The sequence below is a fragment of the Struthio camelus genome, chromosome 7, assembly GCF_040807025.1.
Source record: "Struthio camelus isolate bStrCam1 chromosome 7, bStrCam1.hap1, whole genome shotgun sequence".
Lineage (NCBI taxonomy): Eukaryota > Metazoa > Chordata > Aves > Struthioniformes > Struthionidae > Struthio > Struthio camelus.
Genome location: NC_090948.1, coordinates 33,100,382 through 33,126,921, shown reverse-complemented (window position 1 = coordinate 33,126,921; position 26,540 = coordinate 33,100,382). Strand labels below are relative to the sequence as shown.

Sequence of the window (26,540 nt, the reverse complement as noted above, 5' to 3'; positions counted from 1 at the left end):
AAAAAAAGAATTTTTGATAGCATCTTGCATTTGCTTAGATGCGACGTTATCTTTAGTGAGAACATATCAAAATGCAAGAAACAATACAATTTGTCTTCGGCTGTGGTGGAAAAGCTAAAGGCATCTCAGATTTACACTGCAGGCTGATTTTACAAGTGCCTGTGGTTAGATGGCCCATAACTGTGGTTTATATAGCCACATATTTGCAAACAGCATATATGAATGCCATGCGTTTGCGGATGGAAAGTTTCTACAGTACGTTGAAGTACGATATGTATGTACAAATTTTTGCAGGTTGTTACAGTGGGACAATTTTTGGAGGCATGTGATAGTCTGTTTCAATTTAGAGACATTATTGTGCTCTTTGATAAGAAACGTTCAGAGAAAGTTCAGCCTGGAGGTGGAAATACCATTATGATATGACTTAGTGTTATCTGGGAGGTTAAACTACGTGATTGTAATGGTTCTTTCTGCTTGTAAAATTACTGAAGTCCAGGTTTCTGGAGTAACACCAAGTGATCGTTTAGGTCCTTGGAAATAAATTTTGCAAGGAAGCTGTTGTATTTCATTATATCTTAATGAGAAGCAATATATTTTGGAACTGTTTACTTAAGATGTTTCAACTTTTCCCCAGTAAGCTATATCTATGCCAAAGTCATTTTTATTAAATCATCAAGTTGATGTTGCATCATCTGAAATGCACCCTTTGAAATACTTTGCAGATTTGCCATGAGATACTTCTAAAAATCTATAAAGCGCTCTGTGAAGCATGTACTACTCCTATGTGTCTTTCTCTGATGCATATTCTTTGCTTCTATTATTCTTGGAAAAAATAACACACTTGTGCAGTAAAGCTGAAATTCCCAAGTCAGTTTTTGGTTGTGGAACTCTTTGCAAACAGCGTGCAACACAGCAGGCTGAGGCACTCCTGGAAGCACTCCCCTGCAGGCCTTCTAGAGCTTTGGCTATACTCTGCTGTCCAAGGTGGAAATGTTAGGTGAAAATAAGGCAGCTTTGAGTTTGCAACCCATCAGACTGCAAAGAAACAGAATATTGATTACACTTTTAAAATACTTTTTTCCACTTTGAAATTTCAAGAAAACACTAATATAAAGCAATTGCAAGTGTTTTCATAATAATTAATATTGAAACAGTATAAACTGTTGCCTTGTAATGTTTCTGTGTTTACCTACAGTTGTTGTGTTGTTTTAATTTTTTTTTACACTTTCACAATATCTGTTCTTAGCACTTTTAATATTTTCTTTCTCAAATATAGGGTTTCTCATTAGAACAGTTGAACTAGGTATCTGAATATCAGCTGGGAAAATTTTCGTTTAGCCACAATTACTTCAACAATCTACTTTGTTTATGACATTGTTCACTCATCTGCTTTCTATGTTTTTAGATCTCTGACCTTTAGTCTTCAGAATACCTAAGTATTCTGTAGCCCTCTAAAGAGCTCTTTTATTTGATTAACATTGCTGCTACCCTTTCTTGGAAGCTGAAGAGCCAGAGATAAGTTTGCGGCTGTGTTTGGTGATCAGCTCTGCAAGCTTTCATAGCTCCTGCATCTGCTACACTGAAGTCAGCTGGGTGGCAGCGAGAAGGCTTTGCGCGCAGCAGAACCCGCTTGTGCAAGCAGTGTGTCAGTCACTTCAACAGAAAGTGGGCTTGTGCTGCTTTGTGCTTGATTTACTGTGCACTTCATTTGGATGAATTCTTTAATTTGGGTTAATGGGTTTTGGCCTTGGGTGGTTCTTGTCAGTAAGTTGATTATGTGGATTCTACTTGTGGTGTTGGGATATCTTTCAGTACGATCTGTGTTTCAGAGCTTGAAGAAAAATTCTGTATAGTATTATTCATGCCCTTGTATAACTTTGTTCTTCAGAATAGAGGTGTTTGCATCAGAAATAAAACTTCTGATAATATTGCCTACTTGATCATTTCAGAAGTAAGGTTCGAGGGTGGAAGGTTTATAATTTTTCTGTGTTATGTCCTCACTTAAGTTAATGGGGCAGGATTGGGCTGGTTTTGAGTGTGGTAATTATCACTTGCTTTTACTGTGGTGTTAGGTAGATGTTCATAAAGATGACCGGTTACGTTGTGCTGTGCTTAAGAAAACGTGATTATATGTATGTGTGGGCAGTGGGGTTTGTTGCTTAGTTTTCTCCTGCACTCTTCTTTTTCCTTCTGACTTCAGTATGGCTTGGAAGCCCCTTGAGTTATTAATGTCATTGTGATCCAATTTCTGTGGAAATTTAAAAGAGCATATGAAGCAATCACATTCAATTGAATTAATAACAGTAATTATTATAAATAGTTGAATACTGTAAAGGTTTAAGGCTAGTCTGTAACCCATTAAAATCTATGGGGATTTTTCCAGTGATCTTACTGGCCTTTAAAACAGATTCCTAATGTAAAGCAATTTTGCTTGGACTATCTGGTTGAAAACAAAGGAGTTCCCTGATCTGGCAGTATGAAAACGTGTAAGTAATATTTTAGTTTTGTATATATTGTAAATTGATATATAATAAACATGTTTACAGTTAGCTATCTTTAATTTGCCACTAGCTCACTAATAAAGATAAATTCTAGAAGCAGAAAGTATGAAGTGCATCCAAACATTCATCTAACGCATGGTGCTTTTTGCAAGGCATTTATTCAAACTGTCGTACATGGCCTTCCTTTTATGAGTGAACTCAATTTTAGAGAAACATTATTTGTGGTGGATTTAGAGCTGTTCTTTTTAGAATAATGTGTGTTAGGTACTCCTGTTCCCTGTTGTGCTGGGGAAAAAAAAAAAAGTGAAGAAATTTGTGTGTTTACCAATGAGAGCGGCAGTGGATTTTCAAAATGAAAACACATCGTATGTTGTGTTGTAAGGAGGAAAAGTAAATGCTGTGAGGAGAAGGGTGATGGAGCTCTTGGGCAAACTGCAGTGGAAGATCTGGTGCGTGTAGTTACTGAATGCATATCGTTATTAGGTCAAAATACAAATAATTTCTGAATGCCACAGTGGTGTTCTGTCCCCCTACGTGGGGTGTCCTTCTACAGCAGGGGATTCCTGTGTCAGAATCCAGGGCTTTCCAAATTCTTCTGTGCTGTCCTGTGGCTTTTACCTAGCGTTATAGGGTTGGACAGAAACACAGCTCGCTCTATTATTTTAATTATAGACTGTGTTTTGGGAATATACGTTTTGGAAATTAGATTTTCAGAAGCAATCAGCTTTGATCCTGGGGAGAAGAGACGAGCCAATGCTAAACACTTCAGACTCATTTATTTATTTTAAGTCTGAAGCGTTTAGCATTGGCTCGTTCTCTCCCTCTCTCTGCCTCCCTCTCTCTCTATGTACAGATAGTATCTATTTGGTTAAACTCCCTGCTGACAGAGTGATGACACTTTGGTAAATAATTGTAACAGATGAAATCAAGTTCATCTGCCTTGCCATTGCCTTTCAACTTGATCAGACTTATTCCAGACATAGTTTTTCCATTCTGGACTTTTCCTGAACAGAGTCTACTAGTTATGCTGAATCATATGTTATTGCCTGTGTGACGTGAAGAACTCTCTACTGAGAGTTTGCAACATAAGCAGGATTTCAATTAAGGTGAAGAGACACAAAAAAAAAAAAAAGAAAAAAGCTAGTGAAGGCATGATTGGTGTAATATCTGAATTAATCTGTATAAAGGGTTCATACCAAATGAGACTTCTAGATAAAAGGTCACAGCTAATTTCTGCCTTTAGACAAGACTCGTACACAAACATAGTCAGCTTTTTCTTTTATGAACCAATTAGTTCTGCAAGTGTCATACCGCTAGAAGTTGCATATTGGTCCAATTTAAAAGGCACCACTTACGTATGGAGTTTGCCTTCTTAAAGTCCACTTTAATGTTTATTCTCATAATGAAGTCAGCATAAGACCTTTTTGGCTTTTTTCACATTAACTTTTGTGACATAATACAGATTTTGGATAAAATTAATCTCTACAGCAAGAACACTTCAGAAGAATTTTTAAATTTTGAAAAAAAAATCTAGTTCATTTTGGTACTAGGAAGCTAAATTTACCTGGCAGCATTCTCCTTTTAAAGGCAGATTGTCATTGCAATGCATGGAAATGAATTCTGTTGTGTCTTTTGCTTTACTTGCAGGCTACTTTTTTGAAAGAAGATCTTATGTCCTCAGGGCTTTCACTGTATGAGACATCTTTTAGTGAACTTCCTGCTCAAAGGGTGATATTTCTGAAGTCTCCACTATTCTTCCTTCCAGACAAATTCCATTATGTATTGCCAGTAACAATGCCCTGTCACTCTGTTAGGAATTAAATTAAGTAATACATGTTCAGGTTGCTGGAAGATGGATGATGCAGTAGAAGTATTTCAGCCAACCTTAAAAAATACATTTACTTAATGGCTAAAAATAGGATGCTTCCCTTTAACGCTTAGATTTGTACAAATGAATGTTAGAATACCAGTAGTAGCCCTGTGGATAGAGCCTTTTGAGGGGGGATTTTTTTTTTTTTCTTTAGAAACAGTGCTGGTACAGTGCAACTCCTGAAGAACAGAGTGGTTGCATTATAGTTGTCTTCTGTAAGTAGATAAAGGATTTGGATACTAGAAGACTCAACATAATATGTTTTCTGCTCTGGCTAACTTCTTTCAATCCAAGCCAGTGAGTTGCAAATAAAGCCAGTTAAATCCTATTAGGTTTCCTGGATATTCATATTGAAATTATATTCTTAATATTGTGGAATCAGTGCAAGTGAGATATGCATTCACTTAGCATTCTCATCAGAAACTTAGCAAGCAGATGAACTTGCCACTCCTAAAAGCTAGCTCTACTTTAAAGAGTGTATGTGATGTTGACGTAGAGAAGATTGTATTCTGGCTCACGTGGAGTAGCTGGTCAGTAGCTTCTGATTTGTTTCTGTCCCACTTTAAAAACTACCGGGACATGCTCGTCCTGACTTTGCCTGTTCTTCCCACTTCATTTTGTTACTTCAAAGTCTAATTTTGCAAACAGATGTGTTAGTTTATGTATGTGAATTGTCTGTTTGGACTCCATGGAGCTACTTGGGTGAGAAGAAAAATAAGCCAGTGTTTCCAGGATCAGCCTTGCTTTTTGCATCTTGTTGAGATAGACACAATCTCTTCCAGGCTGTATTGCATCAGGTGTACTAGGGGGACTATTTTACTGCATATGATTTGAAAGGATAAAAGGAAAATATGCTACTGGGGCTGTAGGAATTCAGAGAAATCTGTATTTTCATAGGTATGTTTAGAAAGGATAAGAATAACCTACAAAACTTGTGATGTTTTGAATGCCAGAGTATGAGCAGATACAAAGCTTTTTTTTTTTTTAAGGTTGAAAATATTGCTGCATCTGAACAACCAACTGAAATAATACTTTCTTGAGGGTATCGATTTAGCGCTTCTGTCTTTAAAATGCACAACGTAGAGAAGTGCGTGAACGTGCTTGCCAGGTAGCTGTGGGGAACGCGCCACCTCAGTGTCTCGGTAGGTTTCGAGGCCCAGGATCTCCCTACAGCTGACGGGAAGGGCACGGTTACTGCTGAGCCTTCCAGTTAGCCGTCAGGGCAATGGAGACGCCAGGTAGCGGCTTGCCACTCGCTGCGCTGTGGAAAGACCTCTCTGGGCAGCCCCACTGTGTCTTCTGTCACCTGGCGCTGAAGTGCTTGGCGGTAATGGGGGCAGACTGTTTTTCAGCTTGTATGCAGAAGTTGTAAATGAGTGAAATGTGTCAAAAGAAAAAAAAGTTAAAAACCAAATCACAATTTGTATGTAGCCTAATTACTATTTGCTGTGTCACTCAAATCCTCCTAGTTACTTTTGTATGCTGTTTTCCAGATTATTTGAAGGACGCTCACCAAGGAAGCCTGAGAAGCTTAAGACCCTTTTCTGCTATTTTAGGAGAGTCACAGAAAAAAGTATGTCCTTTAGTACTTTCTTTGAGCTACGGAACAGGTACATGATGAGTTGAATCTCATTGAATTTAGAAATGGCTGCGCAGCAATAATGATGGAAGTTCCTAACAAGAGCTAGCAAGCTGACTGCACTAGGGTTCATATCCTTGTAGCTTCCTCCCATGTATATGATGAAAGTAACTTAATTTTTTTGTACAGAGGTTATTTTGTGTTCTTTCTCTTTGTGACCTAGATGTATAGGACTGTGTGTATGTATATATACACACATACCCTCATGGTGTATGGTGATTAAAATCACATAGATATGTGCCTAGGTTCTATTGCACACCTAAAGAATCTGAATCAAGTTTCAGATTTCCAGCTGTATGCACATCTAGTACCTAATTCTGAGGGGTTTTCCCTATTATGTTGATATTCCAGTTTTTTTCCCTTCTGTTCTCCTAAAGGAAGGCTGTTGAGAAGTTTTCCCAGGTTAAAATAGAAAAAGTGGTATAGCAAGATGTGAAATATCCTCATCTCTTTTGGGAGTTAGCATGGTGTTTTCCTTAGTGTGTTTAATCAGATCTTTTGTTGTTACCGTGAATATGAACATCTGCCTGAACCCTCAAAAATATATGCAAATATTTGTATGAAGAAAATCATATCAGAGCTTACATATTGTATTGAGGAGAAAGGACTTCTACTGCAGTAGCATACATCACATCTGCAGCAATATTTTGTTAAAGTAATTTCTGAATTACAGAACATTTTCTTTACATGACAGTTTCTCACTATTAGCCTCATATTTTCTCAGAAGGGTTTTGTTTTAAAAGGGTAAGAATTTTAAGCTATTAAGTAGAAATCCCTTTACTTGATTCACTCTATCTTCAGTATTTATATTTCCATCACAAATTAAATGCAACTACATCCTGTTTCAGCTATTAAACTTTAAGCAGTGTCTATAGAACTAAATCTCTGAGGTCAAAAGTAAATTATGATCTGTGTATATGCCTGAGAAGTATAGTGCACTGGCTTTTTTTTTTTACACTTGAGTAGTAATGTTTTAATGCAAACCAGATCCTAAATTTATGCAGCCATCCCTGCCCATGCATATGAAATCCATGGGGAATATGCTTTATGAAACTCTTTTGTATTAGATTTCTTAACATTATAATTTCAAATAATATTTAATGAGATTCTCACATGTTCTCTTCTTGAATTAAAAATTTGCATCATACCTTTAAAAGACCCCATGTCTTGTTCTTTTGTGTATAATAAATTAATAAGACAGAAGTAACTTAGCCCTATAAATTACTATAATACTTTCATAGCTCTTTATTATAAATGGTAATTGAATTCCTTGTGACAGAGTGCAGTGGAGGCTATGTAAGCTGAAGTCTTTGTGCTATGCTTAATTTGTAAAATATCACCCCGATATCACAGTGCTCTTGAGGGAAAGCACTTGATTACTGAAAGTGTACGTTTTTTAAGGGCAAGCAACCCTTTGTTTTCCTTAAACCCTTATGGTCTGTAAGAAAGTCCTAGGGCTATTTAATGCTTTTGGAAGGATATGTTTGTGCCTTACAGGTTAAGTCTTTTCAGTATTTTTTACAAACTAATACAGCAGGCTTAGTGTAGCAAAGAAGAAAGTCTCAAATGAAGTTTCTGTTAGGATGGTATGTTTTGCTTCTGTAGCACAACTGCATTTTTTTTTTTCTTTAGTAAAGCAAGGAGAGACGATGATTGTACATCTTCCTTCCCTGTAACGAGTAATGACTCCTCTTTTCCTTTTGAGTGCAGTAGTTCTTCCTCATTTGCAGTACAGTGAATTTTACTAGCATCCTGGCGGGGCTGGAAGCAGCTCTATTTGAATTCCGCCAACGCTGCATCTTTATTGAGACAGTAGGGCTTGCTGAGAAATAGGACGTGATTCTTCATCTATCCATAGGTTGAGTACTCTGTGCATTGCCTGTAGACCAAAAACAACAGATAGACCAAACCTCTGATGTATGACTTGTTTTCTTAAGTGGCAGCACATTTTACTCTTACCTCAACTATCAAGTCCTTTTAGTAAAGTTTACAGTTTAAGTGCAAATCACTTAGAATTGATCTGGAAAAAGAAAAATACTCAAACTGTGAGGGGAAACACGTTGGTTATTAGTAATGCCTTACTGCCACTTCAGTGCTTTTGGTTGATGCAAAGTGAATAAATAAAAGGAAGTAGATGCAGAGAGGTGAATGTTTTGCTCTTCATGTTAATTGTTTTCAATTTGAGCGTGGACTGTCAGGGCAAGACACAAAGCTGCTTTTGAGGAAAGTTAAATTCTTGTACTTCTGCCAGTAACTGTGTCCGTTGTAGTTTTAAAAGCTTACCACTTAATCTAAGGACTTAAATTCTAGCAGTTAATGTATTTTCCTCTGGCGTTGGTTTGCCTGTAGAACCTACTGGATTGGTGACGTTTACAAGGCAGTGTCTCCAGGAGTTTCCAGACTGGGAAAGGTAAGTCAAGCATACCATTAAATAAAAGAAATTGCTTAAATTATTGATATCCAAATCCTATTCTTAAGGAATTGATACAGGCTTGGAATTGTTGCAGAAAACAATGTTTGGTATGGGTTGTAACTGAGAGAAGTCCAGAAGGAAGTGGGTGAACTGACAGAAGTAGTTTGGGTGCTCTGCATTGTTGAGCTTTTTTTTTTTTTTTTTTTTTTTTTTCCTCATGAAGTCAGCAGGTCTCATGAGAATTATTAAATCAGTAACGCATCTTTGGTGCTGTTGCTTGAGTGGGGAAAAAGAGTTGGGTCTAACGGTCACTTGATTTCAGAAATGACTGGAAATACAATGAAGTGTGGGTGACAGCCACCACAAAAAGATTGTTTACAGCTTTCCTACTCGTTAGCAAGTTAAGGTGGTACGAATTTGTGTGAAAAATGTGGAAATTCAATTTCAGATTTGGGTTTTCATGGTGAAAGAGGGTGGAGAAACTGAGGAATTGACTATATGAAACCTTAAATCCTTTATGAAAGGCAAATACATTTCTTTAATCAGATTAATCAGCTTTTAACCAGCTTTTAACCACCTCATGCTAGGGTGTATAAGCAGCTAATGTTTTTGAATGGATTCTTCTTTTAAAATTGATATCTGTGTACGTAGATTCTGTAATCATCTTTTCTGTACAATATCTTTTCTCCAATGATAAGATCTCAGAAAAAACTGTCTAGATTGCACGTCACCTATGAAGGCACTATTGAAAGCAATGGACATGGTATGCTGCAGGTAAGCGTGTAATAGTCAATATGGCTTTATGCCATGCTTTTGTCATACTTGTGTGATTTGGCAGCTTAAAGTTATTTGTTTATCCTTAATTGATTTGAATGATAAGATGTTATGTAGTGTAAAAGAACAGCAGTCTTAGTACTATCAGTGTTCCCTAGTTCATCTAGTTTTGCAGGTGTACCTGTTAACAGAACTAGCTGACAGAAAAGCACAAGCCATAGACAGCCTCAGGTCTTCTGGTTCAACCAGGATCAAAGATTGGCAAGCCAAAAATTTCCGGCTATGATCTTGATGGGCTGTCAAGGTTTTCAGCTTATTTTTTTTAAACATGATTCTTGTGCCCCGGCTGGTGACCAGTTCAGTAGTTCAAGAGACTTTTTTGCTGCTGCTAGCACCACTGTTTCAGTCTGGGAGCCAGTCAGCTATAAAACAGATTGATAAGGAGGATGTCCTGTCCATATCTATAGCAAGGGACATGTCTGCATTTTGGAATTAGTTTAAAAAAAGCCAAAAAGTTTGTCTTCTAGAGTTAAATTACAAAAAAAGTTAAAATTTCTTTAACCAGGAACAAGTGATGCAATGTGAGAGGAGATGAGAAAATTAGAGAGCCTTTTCTAAACAAAACAGATGCTAAAGAATAGTAGAAAGTTAAAATTTGCTACTAAAACGGTTAATCTGTAAATAATCGAAGACATCCTCTTCGTAAGTTACAAAAAAAAAAAGTGAACTTGTTCTTGTAATCTTTTTCTTTCCTCTTTCTGCTATTATTAACAGCCAAAACAAATAATGCAGCTACGTTTTTCAGGGAGGGGACCATCAGTTGTGCTTTTGTGCTTGTAGAGCAGCTGGGGTAGTGGGGACCTCTTTGTAGGTGTTGCTGCAGGACAAATAATAGAATGATTAATTTCTTAAATATCACGGTTGATATCCAAGTGGCATATGAGTGGAAATTGCTCATGAACAGGGAGGAAATGCCGAACATGAAACGCTCAGTTGTTTGATCCAGCGTGGTATATCTAGCAAGCGAGACCATTACAAAGGCAGGTTACTGGGGTTCTGTTTGGTCTTTTCCCTAAACCTTAAAATATCTCATGGTCTTATGAAACTTGAGCAGCCAAATCATACATTGAAATTATTATAAACTCAGCAACTGCTCAGCAGTGTTCATTCTTCTACTGTCTCCTTATCCGACCCACTCTTAACTTCAGAGGAAAGGGAACTTTTATGTTATGCCCTTTCAGGTACTGTTTACGTTTCTGTTGCACTCAATAAAAATATTGCCCTGGGGAGTGATACTCTTCAAGTCTTATCAAACAAAACAAGTATCTGTGCGGTGAAGGACTCTCTGTGCAGCAGGGAGCAGGACGAGCGGGGCTGCTCCCCAGGAGAGATGAGCCAGGTGCCGAGGGTGGCTGCAGCGGAGGCAGGGCCAGGTCACCGGCCGTGGCGCAGGACCAACGGGTAGGCTCGGTGACAGTACCGCGTCTGCCGCAGCCAGGTGGTCTGCAGATAAGTGCAAGGTGACATGTCAGCTCCTCGGTTTCAGGCCTGGGAGTCTGGTCAGCAGGTTGGGATCGGCAGAGGACAGGGCTGGGCAGAGCTGGGTACATTCGACATTGGTAGGGGAGCTCCTGCGCCCGGGGGCAGAAGGTGTGGGGGGCAGGCCCCAGATGCAGCTGCCAAGAGTAATTAAGGCCTATCAGTGCATTTGGGGCCCCAAGCATTGGGTAGCTTTTTATTATTGTTGTTGTTCTTTTATCATAATCAAATTCAGCAGATCTTCCACCTGCTGAAGTCTGTCAGTGTTTCCAGGACAGGCTTCAGGGACTCTGGCTGATCAGTGGCTGGCTGCCTCTCAGGGTGCTTTAACTTGAACCTGACTGCTAAACCAGCTTGTGACCTGCAGCAGTAGAGCAGTGAATTTGCATAAGCAGCAATCACTTCAGAATAAACCAATTGTTTTTAAAATGGTTATCTACATTACAGTGTAATTTGCAAAATACGTACTACTGCTGCAAAAGTTATAGTCTAGAGCTTCTCTCTTTTGGGCAGAAGCTTTAATGATCAAAATAACTTGCTTTGTGAAAGTGTGTTTCAAGGAGAATTCATAAGAAGCTCGTCTAGGTAGAGAACAAGCTGAGCTAAAAATGCTTCAGGGTGGACAGCTGGGGCAGAATGCTTATTGAGGGATAATTGATCAGAGTCTGTAAAATACAAGAAGAGAATACTGTAATTTGCTGATTTCATTTTTGATTTTTATTGAAATGTATCTTAACTATATGTGGTTCATTAAAAACAAACAAGCAAACAAAAAACTTGGATCCAGAGCATTTGAGATACAGAACTGTGTTTTGCTTTATATCTCTATTTTCTGATTTTAAGTTGTCTCAGAAGAAGAAAAGGAAGAATGAAAAAGGCATGCTGTTAATCAAGCACTGTCCTGCTGCTTTTATTTTCAGGTGATAGCAGCTAAGCAAAACTATAGCAGAACAGCCTTGAAACTTGTATGGGACTCTATTTACCTCATTAAATGAAAGGATGTTACAGTGTTTGCTTATCTTATAATCTTCCTGAATATATTTTTTGTTAGGTTGATTTTGCAAACCGTTTTGTTGGAGGTGGTGTCACTGGGGCAGGACTAGTACAAGAAGAAATTCGCTTTTTAATTAACCCAGAACTGATTGTATCTAGGCTCATCACTGAAGTCTTGGATCACAATGAATGTCTTATCATCACAGGTTAGTCTTTGTGGAAGGTGTTTCACATATCATTCTGGTTTTATATGTTGTGTGTGTGTGTATATATACCTATCTATTTCAAATTGAAGTTTAAAACGTTTAAGTGCTTTAAAAAAGAATGAAAGAAAATCAGTACTTGTTTAACAGTGAGTACCTTTCTCCTAAGGGTACTCCTAACAAGTACCCACCTCCTAACACCATAGGGCCTCTGTTCCAATAAAAGTTTTGGGATTGTTTTAAAAAAAAAAAAAAGACAACAAGCAGACAATAAATGTTATAAAACTTTTATGTCATATATATGTGTGTGTGTTTGTGAGATCTCAGCATTTTTAGTTCTAACTAAAGAATACTGTAGGGTGATGTAAGTAAAAGCTACAATTACCAACTATTAGCTTATGCTTCTGTTGTGCTGAGAGCAGGGGAAATTCTGTTTCTTTCTGATATTTGTAACGTTTGATGAGCTCAATGTGATTGAAAACTCCGTACGAGAAGAACAACTGGCCTCTAGTTAGCAAATAGAGGAGGAAGTGGAAAAGGAGAAAATCAGTACCCGTTAAAAAGGATTTCAAGTCAGTAAACGTGTCTGAGAATGCTGATCCTGTAAGCTATGCATTTGCTTTGACTGCTAATTAAACAAAATGTAAAAACTAAATGCTTTTCCAGTGTATGTTGTGAGGCTGTGTATAGAGATGTGCTGTCTGTCCAGTGCTTCACTGAAAGTATTTTTCCTTTTGTTCTCACCTCTGTCTGAACACTTGGAATGTTTTATTTTTCATCTCAGTGGATCAAAACAGCTAATTTCACTATTAAAAGGTTGGAGAGGCCCAGATAACGCTGTGTGTGTCTTTTCTACACTCAGTAACAGGGGTGTAGATAAATGCTTCCTGATGGAAAAATAAAATGGATATAATATTATTTACTGTAAACAATAGCTATAAAGAAATATTTGACCAGAGAGATCCTCCGGGCAAATATTATAAGAGATTATGTATACTTTATATTCTTCAGCTTGCTATAGTGAAAAATAACCTTATATTTAGTTATCTGGGCTGCCTCAACAGGCAGGAATTAGTGGAGGTATTGGAACAGATTCCTTGGAACAGTCCTTCCAGAGTGCTCATGCTCTCCCACATGCACAGTAGAAATTTGAGCCTAGATTTTCCATATCTTACCCTAGTCATGAAGCAATTCGTTGTATTGGACAGAGAATCTCTTATTTTCAGTCTTAACCTCAGTAAACTTTCTAAGAGATAGACATTTTTTTTCTAACCCTTTCTGTGAGAAATTTTTGACAAATGGGTTTTTGTGATTATTTTTAAAAAATTGAGTCAGAAAATTATTGGCTAGGCCTAATCTCTTCCGTGTATTTTGGGTATGGTACCGTAGCAGGATTAACATGTTGAAGTATTGTCCTTCGGATGAGGCTGTTCTGGGGAGGATAAAAGTAGAATGCAGCTATCTGTCTGTGTAATAACTGATTGGGGGAAACAGTAAATTAATGTTTTGAAAGGGCTTCTTCCTTTCTCCTGCCTCCTCCCCCCCCCCCCAAAAAATGATTTGCAATGAAAAGATAAAGGTGACTTTTTCACTGCAGTAGTAGTCTTTCCATTTTACTTTATTATAGCGTTTTGCAATTAATATCTGTGATACAATGTTCTCCTCGTCTAATGGAAATGGCTATTCCATCATCTTCATTTCATCCCTGGCATCCTTCCATCTTGGTTCTTACCCAAGTCTCCACTGCGTGTCACCATCTTCTTGATAAATTACATTCTTTCTATGATGCGCTTGACTCGGTGGCCTAATGGGTATAACTGTGTAGCTTAAATTTGCAGAAGAGTCTGAGAAATTGGAAAGAAATTCAATTCGTTGTGATTGTGTGGTATCTGGTTAAGATCACAGCTGTAATGAATATGGAACTGGTCATGCAAACAGGCAAGTTCTTCAGCACAGGCATCTACCTACAGAAACGTCAGCAGCGATGTCAAAGATGCCAGTGACAGTGTTTCTGCTAGGTTTGCTCTGGTACAGCTGTGCACAAGTATCAATATTTTTCATTCGGTTGTTTTTTGGAGTGGGTTTTTGATTTGTTTTTTGAGCTCATATATACTCAAGCAGGGTTAAGAGCGGGTAAAGCTGTGTCCCATGATTGCTTTAAATGTAGAGGCTGAACAGTGGTCGATCCTCGCTGCTCTGGGCAATGCTTTTTCAGAGACTTCCAAGGATATTATCCATGCAGTAAGCTAGGTTAGGCAATTGGTTCGGCTAAAAATCAACACTAGGAGAAAAATTGTTTTTCAGCTGGATCAGTTTGTTGATTGTGCCGCTGTGTGGAGAGCCAGAAGACTAGTGTCGACACAAGAGAAGGGTCAGAAGAGCTGACTGAGAGGGAGAGCAGGACCTTCCCCTCGCCTCTGGGCAGTGAACATCTATTCATATTGGCCTGTGGTGACTACAAAACTTTCTGGGCAAAAAAGCAAAAAACTATCCCTGTGGTTTTTATATGTACTTTTTATTGGGAGCTACTGGTAATACTTAGCTCTTTCCTTCAGAGTTATCATTTCTAACTCATAAGAAATACTAGTGTACAGTATGGTGTGTTTTTCCCCTATCCCTAGGTACTTATAATGCCGTATAGATTAAATGCAAAAGAAAAGTAAGACTCTGGAGTCTGGTATATTTATTTTTAATAAACATTGCAGCTCTTTTTAGATGGATGAGTGCTAGCGTTTGGCAATTTCACTGTTTCTCTGCTTCTGTAACTTCTGCAAGTTCTACTAAAAATGCATTTTTGAGAGATTTTTGTATCCTTGCTTTTTGTCTTTGGATAGGTTTCTGTATTTTGTAGCTTATTTTTAAAGCTCTGATGGAACTGCGATCATATGCTGTATTTGTGACTTGGATTTTTCCCCCCTTACCATAGTTTTATGGGAAGAAAAAAGAGATTCACTAGAAATGCGTGCGCATCTGATTCATTCTGTATTACTTCCGTTCTCCCAGCAATAGCAATTTGTATCCCTGTGATTCACAGGCAAAAGTACTGCCAGTTGAATGACCGTTCTCGTCTGACGTCTTTCCACAGCTTCACTTTTCACTTATGAAAGCCCATTGATTTTCATTAACTCTGGGTTTTGGGACATGAGTTTAGAGTTTGATTTCTTTGTGTTTCTGTTATTGTGTTTTTTATATATAGTTTGCTTGCTTGTTTATTTCTTGATGCTTTCCTCATCAGAAGCAGCACTTTCATAAAAATGAATGAAAACAATGACCCTTTGAAAACGTAAACTTGATACTTTGACTGTCATTTCATCTATTCTGATGCAATATCTTGATAACTCAGTCTTTTCTTTTCATGTGCCAGACCCTAAAGGAAATCAGCTTTTCAAAGCTGAAGTTTCTCTAGGCTGTTCTCTAGAGAGGACTGTCAGAAAGGTCAAACGTTTCCCTTGTTTCTTTTCTTACTATTTGCTCAGACACTTTTCCCAAACATATCAATAAATTAAATTTTACCTAAGTCAAGAAGAATTTTACTGAAGGCTGATAGCCTGAAATTTGATCAAGAGACTGACTTCTGAATACCTAAGCCGCTCATAGTTGTCTTTTGTGTGAGGGCATGGATATGTATGAATATATAGGCATGTTCTGCCCTCACAATTTTGGGGACTTTTCTTTTATTACAGGAAGTGAAGCCTTGGTGTGGTATTTCTGGTAGGATTAGTTTCTTTTTACCATCTCATTCATTTTGAATAGCAGCTTCTCAAAATAGCATTGAGGGGAATTTGTGTGTCCCTAGTGTGATTTATCATCTAGATAAATCGAAATAAATAAATTACGAGTTAATAATAGGGCATATGACTTGAGGGAACACTAGTAAGAAGTTTTTTCAGTTAAAATGAACTTGGGTAAACAGGGAGAAATGTCTTTAAATATGTGCATCATTTTAAATGCTTTTTTTAACAGCTTATGTTTTATATGCTGAAGACCACTGAAAGCAAGCATTCACATTTCCTTGTCAGTTGAGGTTAAAAGTGTGGGTTTTCTTTTTTTTTTTTCTTTTCTTTTTTTCTTCTTCTTCCTTTTTTTTTTTTTTTTTTTTTTTTTAACTGTTTACACATTGGAAGACTGAGGTTAAATTTGTGTGGGTTTTCTTTTTTTTTTCTTTTCTTTTTTTCTTCTTCCTTTTTTTTTTTTTTTAACTGTTTACAGATTGGAAGACTGAGGTTAAATTTAACATTTGTATTCTTAGTTTCATCCATCTATGCAATAGTTATGCGTGACTGTTGTCTTAGTAATCAGACACTTTCTTGTGCTGTCAATTATTTTGAATGCTTACAGGTCTTTCTAAAACCTAGTTTTCTGTTATATTTCTAGGCATAGTTGGCACTACTGTCTGTGGTTAAGGGGTTACTTAACGGTTCTTATCTGGCTAATTGTGCCAAACTGTACCTGTATGAGCTGAAATTTTCTAAACAAGATATTTTCTGCGTTCCTCTGTTTTTGAAATTCAAAAAAATTCAGCTGCTGGGAGCCCAAAACTAGAGGAATTCTTGTGGTTTTGCTGTGGTGTTTCTTTAGAAGTATTTCTTTGAAACATTTGCGCTTTGCCAAGTTTTGAAGCTGAGACCTGAAGTTTGGCAAGATGGGGTGAACGGTGGCTTTTGTAGAAGTCTTTTTGTGATTCTTTCCCTCAGTTAAAATGTTCCCCTTTTCGGTCTTGGGATAAACATTTGAAAAGTAGCTTGCATACTAGAGCTTAATAGCTAAAATTACTGGAGATCTTAATGATTTACTTTCTTGCACACCTTAACGCTTGCCAAGACACTCTCCCTGCTGGTCTTTTCCATAGAGCAGTCCAGTATCTTCTAAACCATGGATTTGTTGGGTCCAAAGGCTTTTGTAGAAGCGGCCTCTTGGGAGTGACCGTCACAGCTGAGAGCAGTGGCTCTTCAGTATGTTCAGTGCCATTAATTGCTGTAATATCTGAGAATTCACATTGGGAACCGTAGTTTTATCACACTGCACAAATGCAAAATAAAATGACGACAAGAGGGAAAGAGGTATGGGGCAATGAGACTTGGAAGTGTAACAGTGCTACCTCCCCTTGTGTAAGGCTGCCCTGGGGAGGTTGCGGGGCATCGAACGCAGTAGCGCTGGCACATTGGAACGCTGCATTGCTCCTGACCATAGGCCTTTTCTTCGGCTTTATGGATTTTGGGTTATGCTTTAGAAAAATAAAATTGTTCTGTGGAAATGTACAGCTCACCAAATATACTTTTTATCATTTTTGTATCTTCTCTTTGTGTTTCCTAGAGCTGTCTTCTCAGCCTTGACTGTGATGTAGTAGCTTTGCCATGTTTTGAATAGTAGAGTGACTATTTTATCATTGTGTTTACAGGTAGTAGCCTCAAAGACGCTTCTAGATCTGAGTTGTACTAATTAATAGCTTGTCATATAGTGATATTGGACTGTATATAAGTAATTTATTTATCCCTGATGCATTAAGAATTTCTTTCCTCATCCTTGCTTTGCTACTTGCTAGTATTTCAGAGCAAATTCTGAAGGTTAAAAGTATGCCATTCCATCAAAAAATATGGAATTATCTTGAGTTTTGAGAGCTTAGAGATTACTACCAGATCAATACAACAGAGAAATATGCTTCCTGCTGTATTAGGCCTCCTTTGTTACAGTGTCTCTGTCAGTGCATTCCAATAAAGCCAGCCCGATGCTTTTCTCAAGTTTGCTTCTCAGTATGTTTTAGGAATCTCTTTTTTTTCCACTTTGATCTCAGAAAAACAAAATCCTGACGAAGGGGAGGCACCCAGTGTTTTTTAAAGTGATACTAATCGGTAAAACTTCCATGAAGAAAGGCCACTTACTGAGAAGCTATCCATCTTTGGAGTGGCAAAGCTGAGCGTTATCTTCTAGTTGTATACTGGACGGAGAGGTGTGTTTGTAATGTTCTGTGATGGGTGCTAGCTATCACCTATGGAAAAGTAGTTTGTGCTGGTTACAGATAGTTATCTCTAGCTTCCACTGATGCTCCTGAGTGCTGCATGTTCGTTCAGAGAAGCAGTGGTTCCTGTGAAAGAATGTTTGGCAAGAGGAAACATATTTACATATTTTATATGTAATATAGGCCATTACTTGCGTTTCAGGTACTGAGCAGTACAGTGAATATACAGGCTATGCAGAAACCTACCGGTGGGCAAGAAGCCATGAAGATAAGACCCCAAGGTAAAATTTCACATAAATACTTCAGCTGAAGGAATAAACAACTGCCTTAAATTTTTGAAAAATTGGTAGCTTGAGTATTTCCTCGCCTTCCTAGAATTTTACTGTTTGCTCCTGCTCTCTTCAGTAGAGCCAACAAACTTTATCTCATGTTAATCAATGGTCTTCCTTGCTTTCTTGAAGCTAATAATGGTATCTGTCGATATTTCAGTTCTTAAACCAACTTCTACGTGTTTTTATTCTAAAATTCTGTTAACATATTGCCTGAGGTGTGGGTTGATAATGCCGCACAAGAAGCTCGACGGTGATACCTTGGGTGAAAAAGTGCCAGTGACACTCGCATGGCAAACTAAGATTTAATATAATGAATCTGCGTTGAAAGCCCTGAGTTCTTTTTTTATTATTCAGCAGTGTTATAGCATATGCACAAAATTATGCATTTGGTATGGGAACAAGACAAGCTGAGGAGAAATGAGCTCTTTTGAAACATATGCAGTGTACTCTTATAAGTATCGGAGGATGACAGAGCCCAAGTGCCTTGTTTTTTTTTTCACCTGACCTTGCAGTGTTCCTCTGTAGTTAATAAACAGTGCAGTTTAATTAGATTTTGTTTCACTTTTCTACTCTGATGTTCAAAGTCCAGCCAGAGTGTTTGTGCTTTTATTGGAAGCCTTTTGTCTCTTTCTTCCTGCTGCTGCTCCCTTCTTCTCCTGCCCTCTCCCCCCCTTCCCCCCCCCACCAAAATGCTCCATTGACTGTTAATGAGCTTCACCTTTCTGGCTTCTACTAGCAGAGAAGCTCTGCAGGGAGTTGCTTATTTTTGGATCATGCTTATATGGCCAATACTAAACAACTAATTTCATTGTCATCCACTTTTGTCCTCCTTCCAATTTTAGGGATGAGTGGCAGCGACGCTACACTGAAATTGTTGCTATAGATGCATTTCATTTCAGACGTTTCCTTGATCAGTTTGTTCCGGAGAAAATTAGAAGAGAGCTCAACAAGGCCAGTAACTTTTTGTTACAGTCAGCAGTTTAAGGCTGTTTCATTGATGTTTATAGTACCTTTTCAATATTTTTGTATTGTTGTTATCTTCAACTAAGGTTGTTCTTGCTTAATTGTTTTTTATAAAAGATTTTCTTTGGGGTTTTGCCCTCTAATGTTAAAGTAGAAGCTTTTCAAATAGAAGCACATACCCTTTGATACTCTATTCAAAGATGTATTTTCTTTAATGTTCAAAAATATACACAAAGTTTGGCAATGCATGTTTCTAACTGTCTGCTGTCCTGCTTCTAAAGTATGATTCAAGTCCTCTCCCAGTGTTTTTACAGGACTGAGTTATGGCTGGCTCTGCTGGATCGTACTCACCTTTCCAGTTAAGGTGGAGAGGGGCTACCTCATGTTTTAACATGGCATATATGGTGCACCTTGCTTTTGTTCCACCTTTCTTGCTAACTCTTGGGGTACTGTCATATGAAGATGAGGTTACTTTCCCAGTTGTGGCTGGCTTGGTTTTTGTTTTTTCTTCTTGCTTAGTTGTTGTTTCTTTTCTTGAAGCAAAAGCAATCTTTTCCCAGCTCATGGTTGTTTTTCCAGTGACCAGTAATTACCAGCAGTGAGCTGTTTATAGTTCTGGGGCCTTAGTTTTCAACTTGTGCCCGTGTTTTCAAGGCCTTTGCTGTTATTCCATGCTTAAACTGTGTGTCATAACAAGAGACACCCAGTAGCAAGCTCTGTGTCACACTGCAGATTCTCATAATAAGTTGGTAACGTGGCTAACAGGCCTGAACTAGGGCTTTGCATGTGTAAGGCACAGTTAGTGTAAGGTCTGTGGCCTGTTACAGCAGTGGCAGTACTCTTTTTTTACTGCACTATTGAGTACAAGGGTGCTTCCACAGTTATTGTGCTTATGTTTGGGTTAAAAACAAGCTAAGTCTGTTTAGTGCACTTCTGCTCTTATAGATGCAACAGGCATCTGCTTTAGCCAGAGGATTAAAAATAAGGGAGCAGTACTACAAGTTGTTGAGGTCTCCTGCTTTCAGCAGTATGTTGATAGGAGGCAATGGAAATATAATAGGATGTATCTAAATAAATGCCACCCTAGGTATTTTCCTAGCCATCCAGCTAGAAAGGGAATGTATCTTAAAGGCAATCAATTCTTTTCCCCTAGAAAAGATGTACGGTGATGAAAGACTAATTTAGCTTTAAAACTTGAGTTTCATGACTAAAATAACATTCATCAGCTTGTTTCTTTATGGCTGGCAATGAAATTAGCCCTGAAAATCATTGTGAATAAATGTAAACTTCAGTGACACCTTACTACAAAATTCAGGTTACCAACTCTCCTGAATTTATGATCTGCATACAGTTTTCAATATTATTGATTAGATTTAAATTTTTGAAATGGATTACAGTAGATTCATGAATCTTCCATGCAGTGTGCCAGTTTAGCTGATGATGTTTGAGAACTGGTTGGAATTCAAAGAAAACTTTAAGCCTCAGTTAAAGAAATTTTTGTTGTTGTAAACAAAGAATTCAGTTTAATGGAAGTTCTATGTTATTTTAACAATTCAAATGTGTTTGAATGAAGTTTCTTCAATTGTTTGAGTTGAAATTAATATTAGCCTTAAGAATTTTCTGTGAGGATGAAAGCAAGTTGAGGGAATAAGTTGTAACTCCATTTCCATTACAATGTAATAAATTAGGGCTCAGTAAACAGAAATGGGCTGTAAAATACAAGTGCATCACGTGTTACTAGCCATAGGTTAGCCTCTGTTTGTTTCCAGAAGTTCTTTTGACCCTCTGTTATTTTGTTAGCCATTAGGAGATAATTGAAACAACTTGAATAAAATAATTCTTCTTGCAGACTTGTATTTTCCTGTAAGCATATATAATTTCTCCTTTACACGCTCTGTTTGTCTTAAGGAACTACATGCTCAATGACAGTCAAGCTTCTCAAATGGCAGCTGTGTTAGGGTGACCCCAATTTCTGGTTTATCCTATGCCTGGAAAAGAAGATGAATATTGTCTTAAATCAGTTGCTCAGAATGAGAAGAAAGCCCATTGTGTTTGATTTCAACGTTAAGATTTGCAGATACACATGTAAAAGATGTCATAGTTTTATCCTTGCGCGCCCCTTGAGATTATAGGGTAATAACGTCTCTCCCTAGCAATAATTTTTTTCTAGTTGGAAGTTCCACCTTCCAAATGCTAAGGAACAGCTGGCCTGGCAATCCCAGTCATAAACGTCATGAAACCTGTTTTGATAGCCACTGATTTAAAAGCCTATAGCTTCATCTTCAACAAGAAAGGCTTCCCTAAAAATTATGGTATGCAGAATGGTTGTTTTAAACAGTGTTAACTGTGAGAACTATATTGAGCAGCAGTGTGGAGAGAAAAAAAACTTGCAAATATCATACACTTCTAAATAATATGACATACTGTATATCTAGAATCATGTACAATTTGAACATATCCATTCATGTTGTTCAAAAGCACTAACTTTTCTGCTTTCCATATGGAAACAACTGCTTTAAAACAATGCACAAAACAGCTTGCATGTTTTCGTATTCTTAGGTGAAAACTGCTCAAGATGTTGGTGCATTGTTTCTTTTTTAGAGAGTGATTAGTTGCTTTAAATTCTTTATGTAAAGACAGCTTTACCCTTTATTTGCTATGAAAAATCACATGAGAGGAATTCCTTCAGATATTTTCTTCATTGTTGCTGGGGCCCTTCCAAGCGTTTGAAGACTTTCTTACTGTTTCTGACAAGGCGGTTTTTATTCTCCGTGCTTTTTCCTGGTTAGTTGAGAAATACATGCTCATTAAATACAAACTGAAAAGAAAATGGCGTCCTATTGCAGCACCAATCCATATCCCTCACCAGGAGGATGGAGTTTGAAGAATTATTTTCCACACACCTGGTGTAATAGCTTGCTTGGCCGACTCATTTTGTACAAATGTGCTTTGGACATTAAGCACGCTAATAGTTCTGTCTTTAGAGAGAGCATAAACAGCTCTGGAACGGGTAATTTGTAAACACTCGTGTAAATGTGCCTTTTGCAAGCGCTGAGTCAAGGGTACACTGCCAAATTATAACTAACAAAGTCAGAATTTACTGCTTAGATCAGATAAGGGTGAAAGACATGAATTTTTCAATCCATATCAGACAATGTGTTCAATAAATTTTTGTGCCATCTGAAAAACTTCACAGGGATGTATCTCTTTTCTGTGCATATATGTAGAAACATTTGTCACTGCGCAAGACTTCTTAGTGCATATCAGACTTCCCCCTCCCTCATTTATCGTATTAGACCTGTATTTTAAGATGCCACTTTGTATTTTGTTTTCAGTTTTGAGGAGTTTCAGTCATACTGGACAAAGCAGTCCAGCCATCATGTATATTAAGTGAACTGAAAAGTAATAAATGTGATATAATCTACTGTTAAAGTTATATTCTCTGTTCTGGCTAATCTAGAACTTTTCTGTAATTTTGATGACATCCCTAGGAGTTTGCACTTTTATCTATTTTTTTTTTAGCTTGGATCCAAATATGGAAAAGTTCTTCTTGCCTTAAATTCTTACGTGCTACTGTGATTGATGTTAAATTTAAAGGAAGCCTCATGCTGTATTGAATTTATTTTAATTTTAGTTTACTAGAAGATAGTACTGGTTGTTGTTATCATCTGATTGTCTGAAAACATTGCACCAGACTGCCTGTCAACTTCATCTGCTGACTCTTGTGTGCCTGCAGGCCTACTGTGGCTTCTCTCGACCCAATGTTCCACCTCAACATCTCTCTGCAGTAGCCACAGGGAACTGGGGATGTGGTGCCTTTGGAGGGGACTCCCGATTAAAAGGTAAATTGTAGCAATGCGTTAATGCCCAAATGAATCAAATAACGTAGATTTTGATTCTTGGGCATATCTTTTTGTTGTTGTTGTTAAAGGAAGTAAGTTTTTCCTTTTTGTTCACTATTAATAAATTTTAGCCAAGAACTGGAATAGTTAATTAATCAGTTCTGTCTGCAGTTTAACTTTGATCTTTAGGCCTTGAGTAACCTGTGGCTTTAAACAATAAAATGCTTGCTGCTTTTATATGCCGTTTGCAGTTGAAAGTTTGAGGTGGGTGCATCATGGGCCTAGTGAATCGCTGGGTTTGCAGCGTAACCCTGAAAACTTCAAAAATATGTATCTGCAGTGTTATTTCACAAAAGAACACGTTAATTGTAATTCTCAGTCATATAAATCATTTGGCCTTTCTGGGCCAGTCTTTCAGACTAAACCCAAAATATTTTTGTCTCTGCAAAGCTGCTTTAACAAAGTACCTGGTAACTTACAAGGTTTCAAAAATTCCCTGGCAATGCTTAATGTTCAGTCTTGCTCCTTAGTATGTTGCTGTATGCCAGAGAGGTTTCCAGGTTACCCACAGTCACTCAAAGATGCTGCTTTCTCTCCTGATTCACCTGCTAGCCCTTGCTTTCCCATGTCCTTCCTTTTTTTAATTAGAATATTTATAGTGCAGCAGATATCGCATGCCTGCATTCATTTAAGATTCTTTTCCCATCAAGTCAAGGACTGATGGATCCTGACACTTAAATCCATACCCTGATTTATATAATTCTAAGTAGAAATTTACATTTTGGTTATTGTCAAACACTTGGAGAGTATTTAAAATTTGTTTTTCTAAAACAGTGTTAGGTGGTTATGGTCTCAGACTTATAATTTTCACACTGTCGACTTCCTTAGTTTTCTTTCCAAATGTGTTTTATTCATTGAGAATCTATTTTTCTCTCAGTGCTGATTGATTTCATGACAGCTGTCTTTTGGTTTCCGTTAGCTAAAGTAGATTGCCAGGTTCAGATCATCAATAACAGGAGCAATATTTATTGCAGAATCTGATAATATTTGATTAATGACTCACATTAGGAAGGTTGAATAAATGTTTTAATTTTCATAAGACCTGTTCTTGGATCTGAATTGTAGCATCCAATGTATATTTATTTTAAGTGTATGGGTTTCTGCTAAAAATACTGTTCATCTGATCTAAGATATTATTTGTTCAACATTTGGATGTGAATTGCAGAACAGAACGCTTTACTTCCTCTCTCCCATCCATCAGAGCTCCAAACTGAGGTATACTAACAAAGACACCCCCACCCCGAGCTGATTCTGTTTGTTGAGGTAGCCCATAGAAAAGAAGTCTTAGACAAAGAAATGGGCCATCTTCATGTAGTGCTTTATAGATGAGATGTGAACTCTGTCCAGAACAAGAACGTGTAGAGGCTTGATAAAAGTACCTGTTATAGATCTGTAAGCATTCAGTGTTATTTTAGCTTATATCTTATTTTGATCTTTCATTCATTATGTTTTCCTCTAGTTTTGGATCAACTTTGTTTTTTTCCAAAGTTTGTCAGAAGTGACATTTAATAGCAAGTCACAGCACTGCTGTTGTTCTGAAAATATTTGTCTAAATCTATGTGCATACTTTCAAGCCTTCTCTTGCATTAAAGGTAGTCTTTTTGTAAACTGAACTTACTTTCTTAGTTGAGTCTAAAAAATTGATACTTAATAAAGAGAATTTAAGGGCAGTCATGAGCAGTGGAATATGGAACTGATCATTTAATATGTGACACTTTTTTTCTGAGCCAGTGCTGACTTGGAACAAGATGACTTGATTCTTTTATTTTTTATTTTTTTATTTTTTTATTTTTTATTTTTAAGTAAACTGAGCTACGAAAAGGGCACAGTAATGTAAAAAGCATGGTTTTTGTTTTGTTTGTCAGAGTGGTATTTCATGTGTAATAACCAAATGAAAGCTCCTCTTGGTACATAGATAGTCTCTACGCAGTCCTAAGTGCCAAAGATGTTTATCCTTTTTATCCTAAAATGTATAGGGTTATTTTGAACAGCAAATTCTCTCAACGGTTTCACTTCATTCTGGCCAAATCTTTTACGGTGCAGAAGAGTCTTTTACAGTTTATAGGGAATCAAAGTCCTTCATTTCAGAAGATATTTTAGAAAACTGTGAGGTTATAAATTTCTCTGTTTCACTACCCAGGGAAAAAACTGTTGCTGCTAGACAGCGTATTGACAACGACGGAATAGTTTTCATATTTAAAATTGTGCTTTTTCATATAACGTTGTCTTTTCAAATGTAGTACCTGGATCTGTAGCAGAGACTTTAGGACATCGGCTAAGCCTGGCTTTATAAATGAAAGACCTGATACATTAACTAAACAGACAGATTCCAGCTAAATTGTAAATATCTCCCCCAGTTTTCAGTATGAACACAGGACTTTAAATATTGAAAAAAAGTATGTTTATATAACTGGGAGAAGTTGGAAGATCTTGGCTAGTTTTTCAGACCAGAGAATAAATTAACAGTTTGTGGATGCAGAAGGTATGTTTAATTGTCAAAGATTGGAAGAGTGCTGTTTTATTATTTAAAATGTAAAGGATACAATCTGAAGTGAGGCATCTTGTAAATACATAAACTTACCTTCTAAGGATTGTGAGGAGTTACTGTTTGTCTGAATCAGTACTCTTAGATAGCTGAGAAAACAAGAGTTCATTGAGAAGACTTATCGGCTTTAAAAAGACCCTTGTAGAATTGGTGGAAGCAAAGAAAAGCTTCTGTCTTGCCTAATGTAAATGTATGTGATAATGTGGTGCTATGATGATAGTATTGTAATTCTAAATTTACAGAATAGACAATAAGTAATAGAAGTTAATTCCAGTGTAGCGTTGTGTTCTCTTGGCCCTGCTGATCTCTCCAGGCTCCTGCTGCCTGGTGTACTGTGCAGCAGTAGTGGGGGAGTGCTGAGGGCGCACCATCATCGCTGGCCATAACCTCCTTTCCTCTGGAAAAAGGAACTAGAGCACAATGAAGTTGTCCCGTATGTGGAGACCTGCGTCCCTAGAGCGGTTTGGGTCCTGCTGGAGTTGTGGCCTTGCTGGGTGGTGGAAGGGGGTATGTGAACACAATCCTTCCTTCAGGTGCAGTTAGATGAGACTGGGCCAGCTGGGGGTGGCCAAATTGCAGGGGCAAGAGAGCCCCAGCCCTCCCAGTCCCCTGTGCAGGGGTTCAGTCCCCGCTCTTGTGACGCTGCTCTTGGTATCGGTAGTGGGGACGCTACCAGTGGTATTGTATATTGTTAATGCCCAGAAGATGGTGAAGCCTGACTCTTGCCAGAAGTGTTTGACCTTTACTTCATGAGATTTAGAGCAATTTAGAATAAACAGTAGGGTTTTCTTAATGCTTCCTGTGTAAGGCAAAACTGCGTTGTTTGTTTGGAATGACTATGAAGATTCATTAGCTTCTGTTCCCCTATGCAAGCTAGTTAATTAGGCCCTTTAAAAACTGAACTACTGAA

At 37.7% G+C, this 26,540-nt stretch overlaps 1 protein-coding gene across 3 annotated transcripts in view; it reads left to right on the top strand.

The window, feature by feature from the left end:
* PARG (poly(ADP-ribose) glycohydrolase) overlaps positions 1-26,540 on the top strand; it is a 76,849-nt gene that overhangs the window by 45,552 nt on the left and 4,757 nt on the right. For all 3 annotated transcript variants that reach the window (XM_068950641.1, XM_068950643.1, XM_009685638.2), the window contains 7 exons: positions 5,865-5,944; positions 8,360-8,420; positions 9,122-9,197; positions 11,788-11,935; positions 18,091-18,169; positions 19,063-19,171; positions 22,920-23,025. In XM_068950641.1, the coding sequence (XP_068806742.1) occupies positions 5,865-5,944; positions 8,360-8,420; positions 9,122-9,197; positions 11,788-11,935; positions 18,091-18,169; positions 19,063-19,171; positions 22,920-23,025 (659 nt within the window). The remainder of the gene's footprint in view (positions 1-5,864; positions 5,945-8,359; positions 8,421-9,121; positions 9,198-11,787; positions 11,936-18,090; positions 18,170-19,062; positions 19,172-22,919; positions 23,026-26,540) is intronic.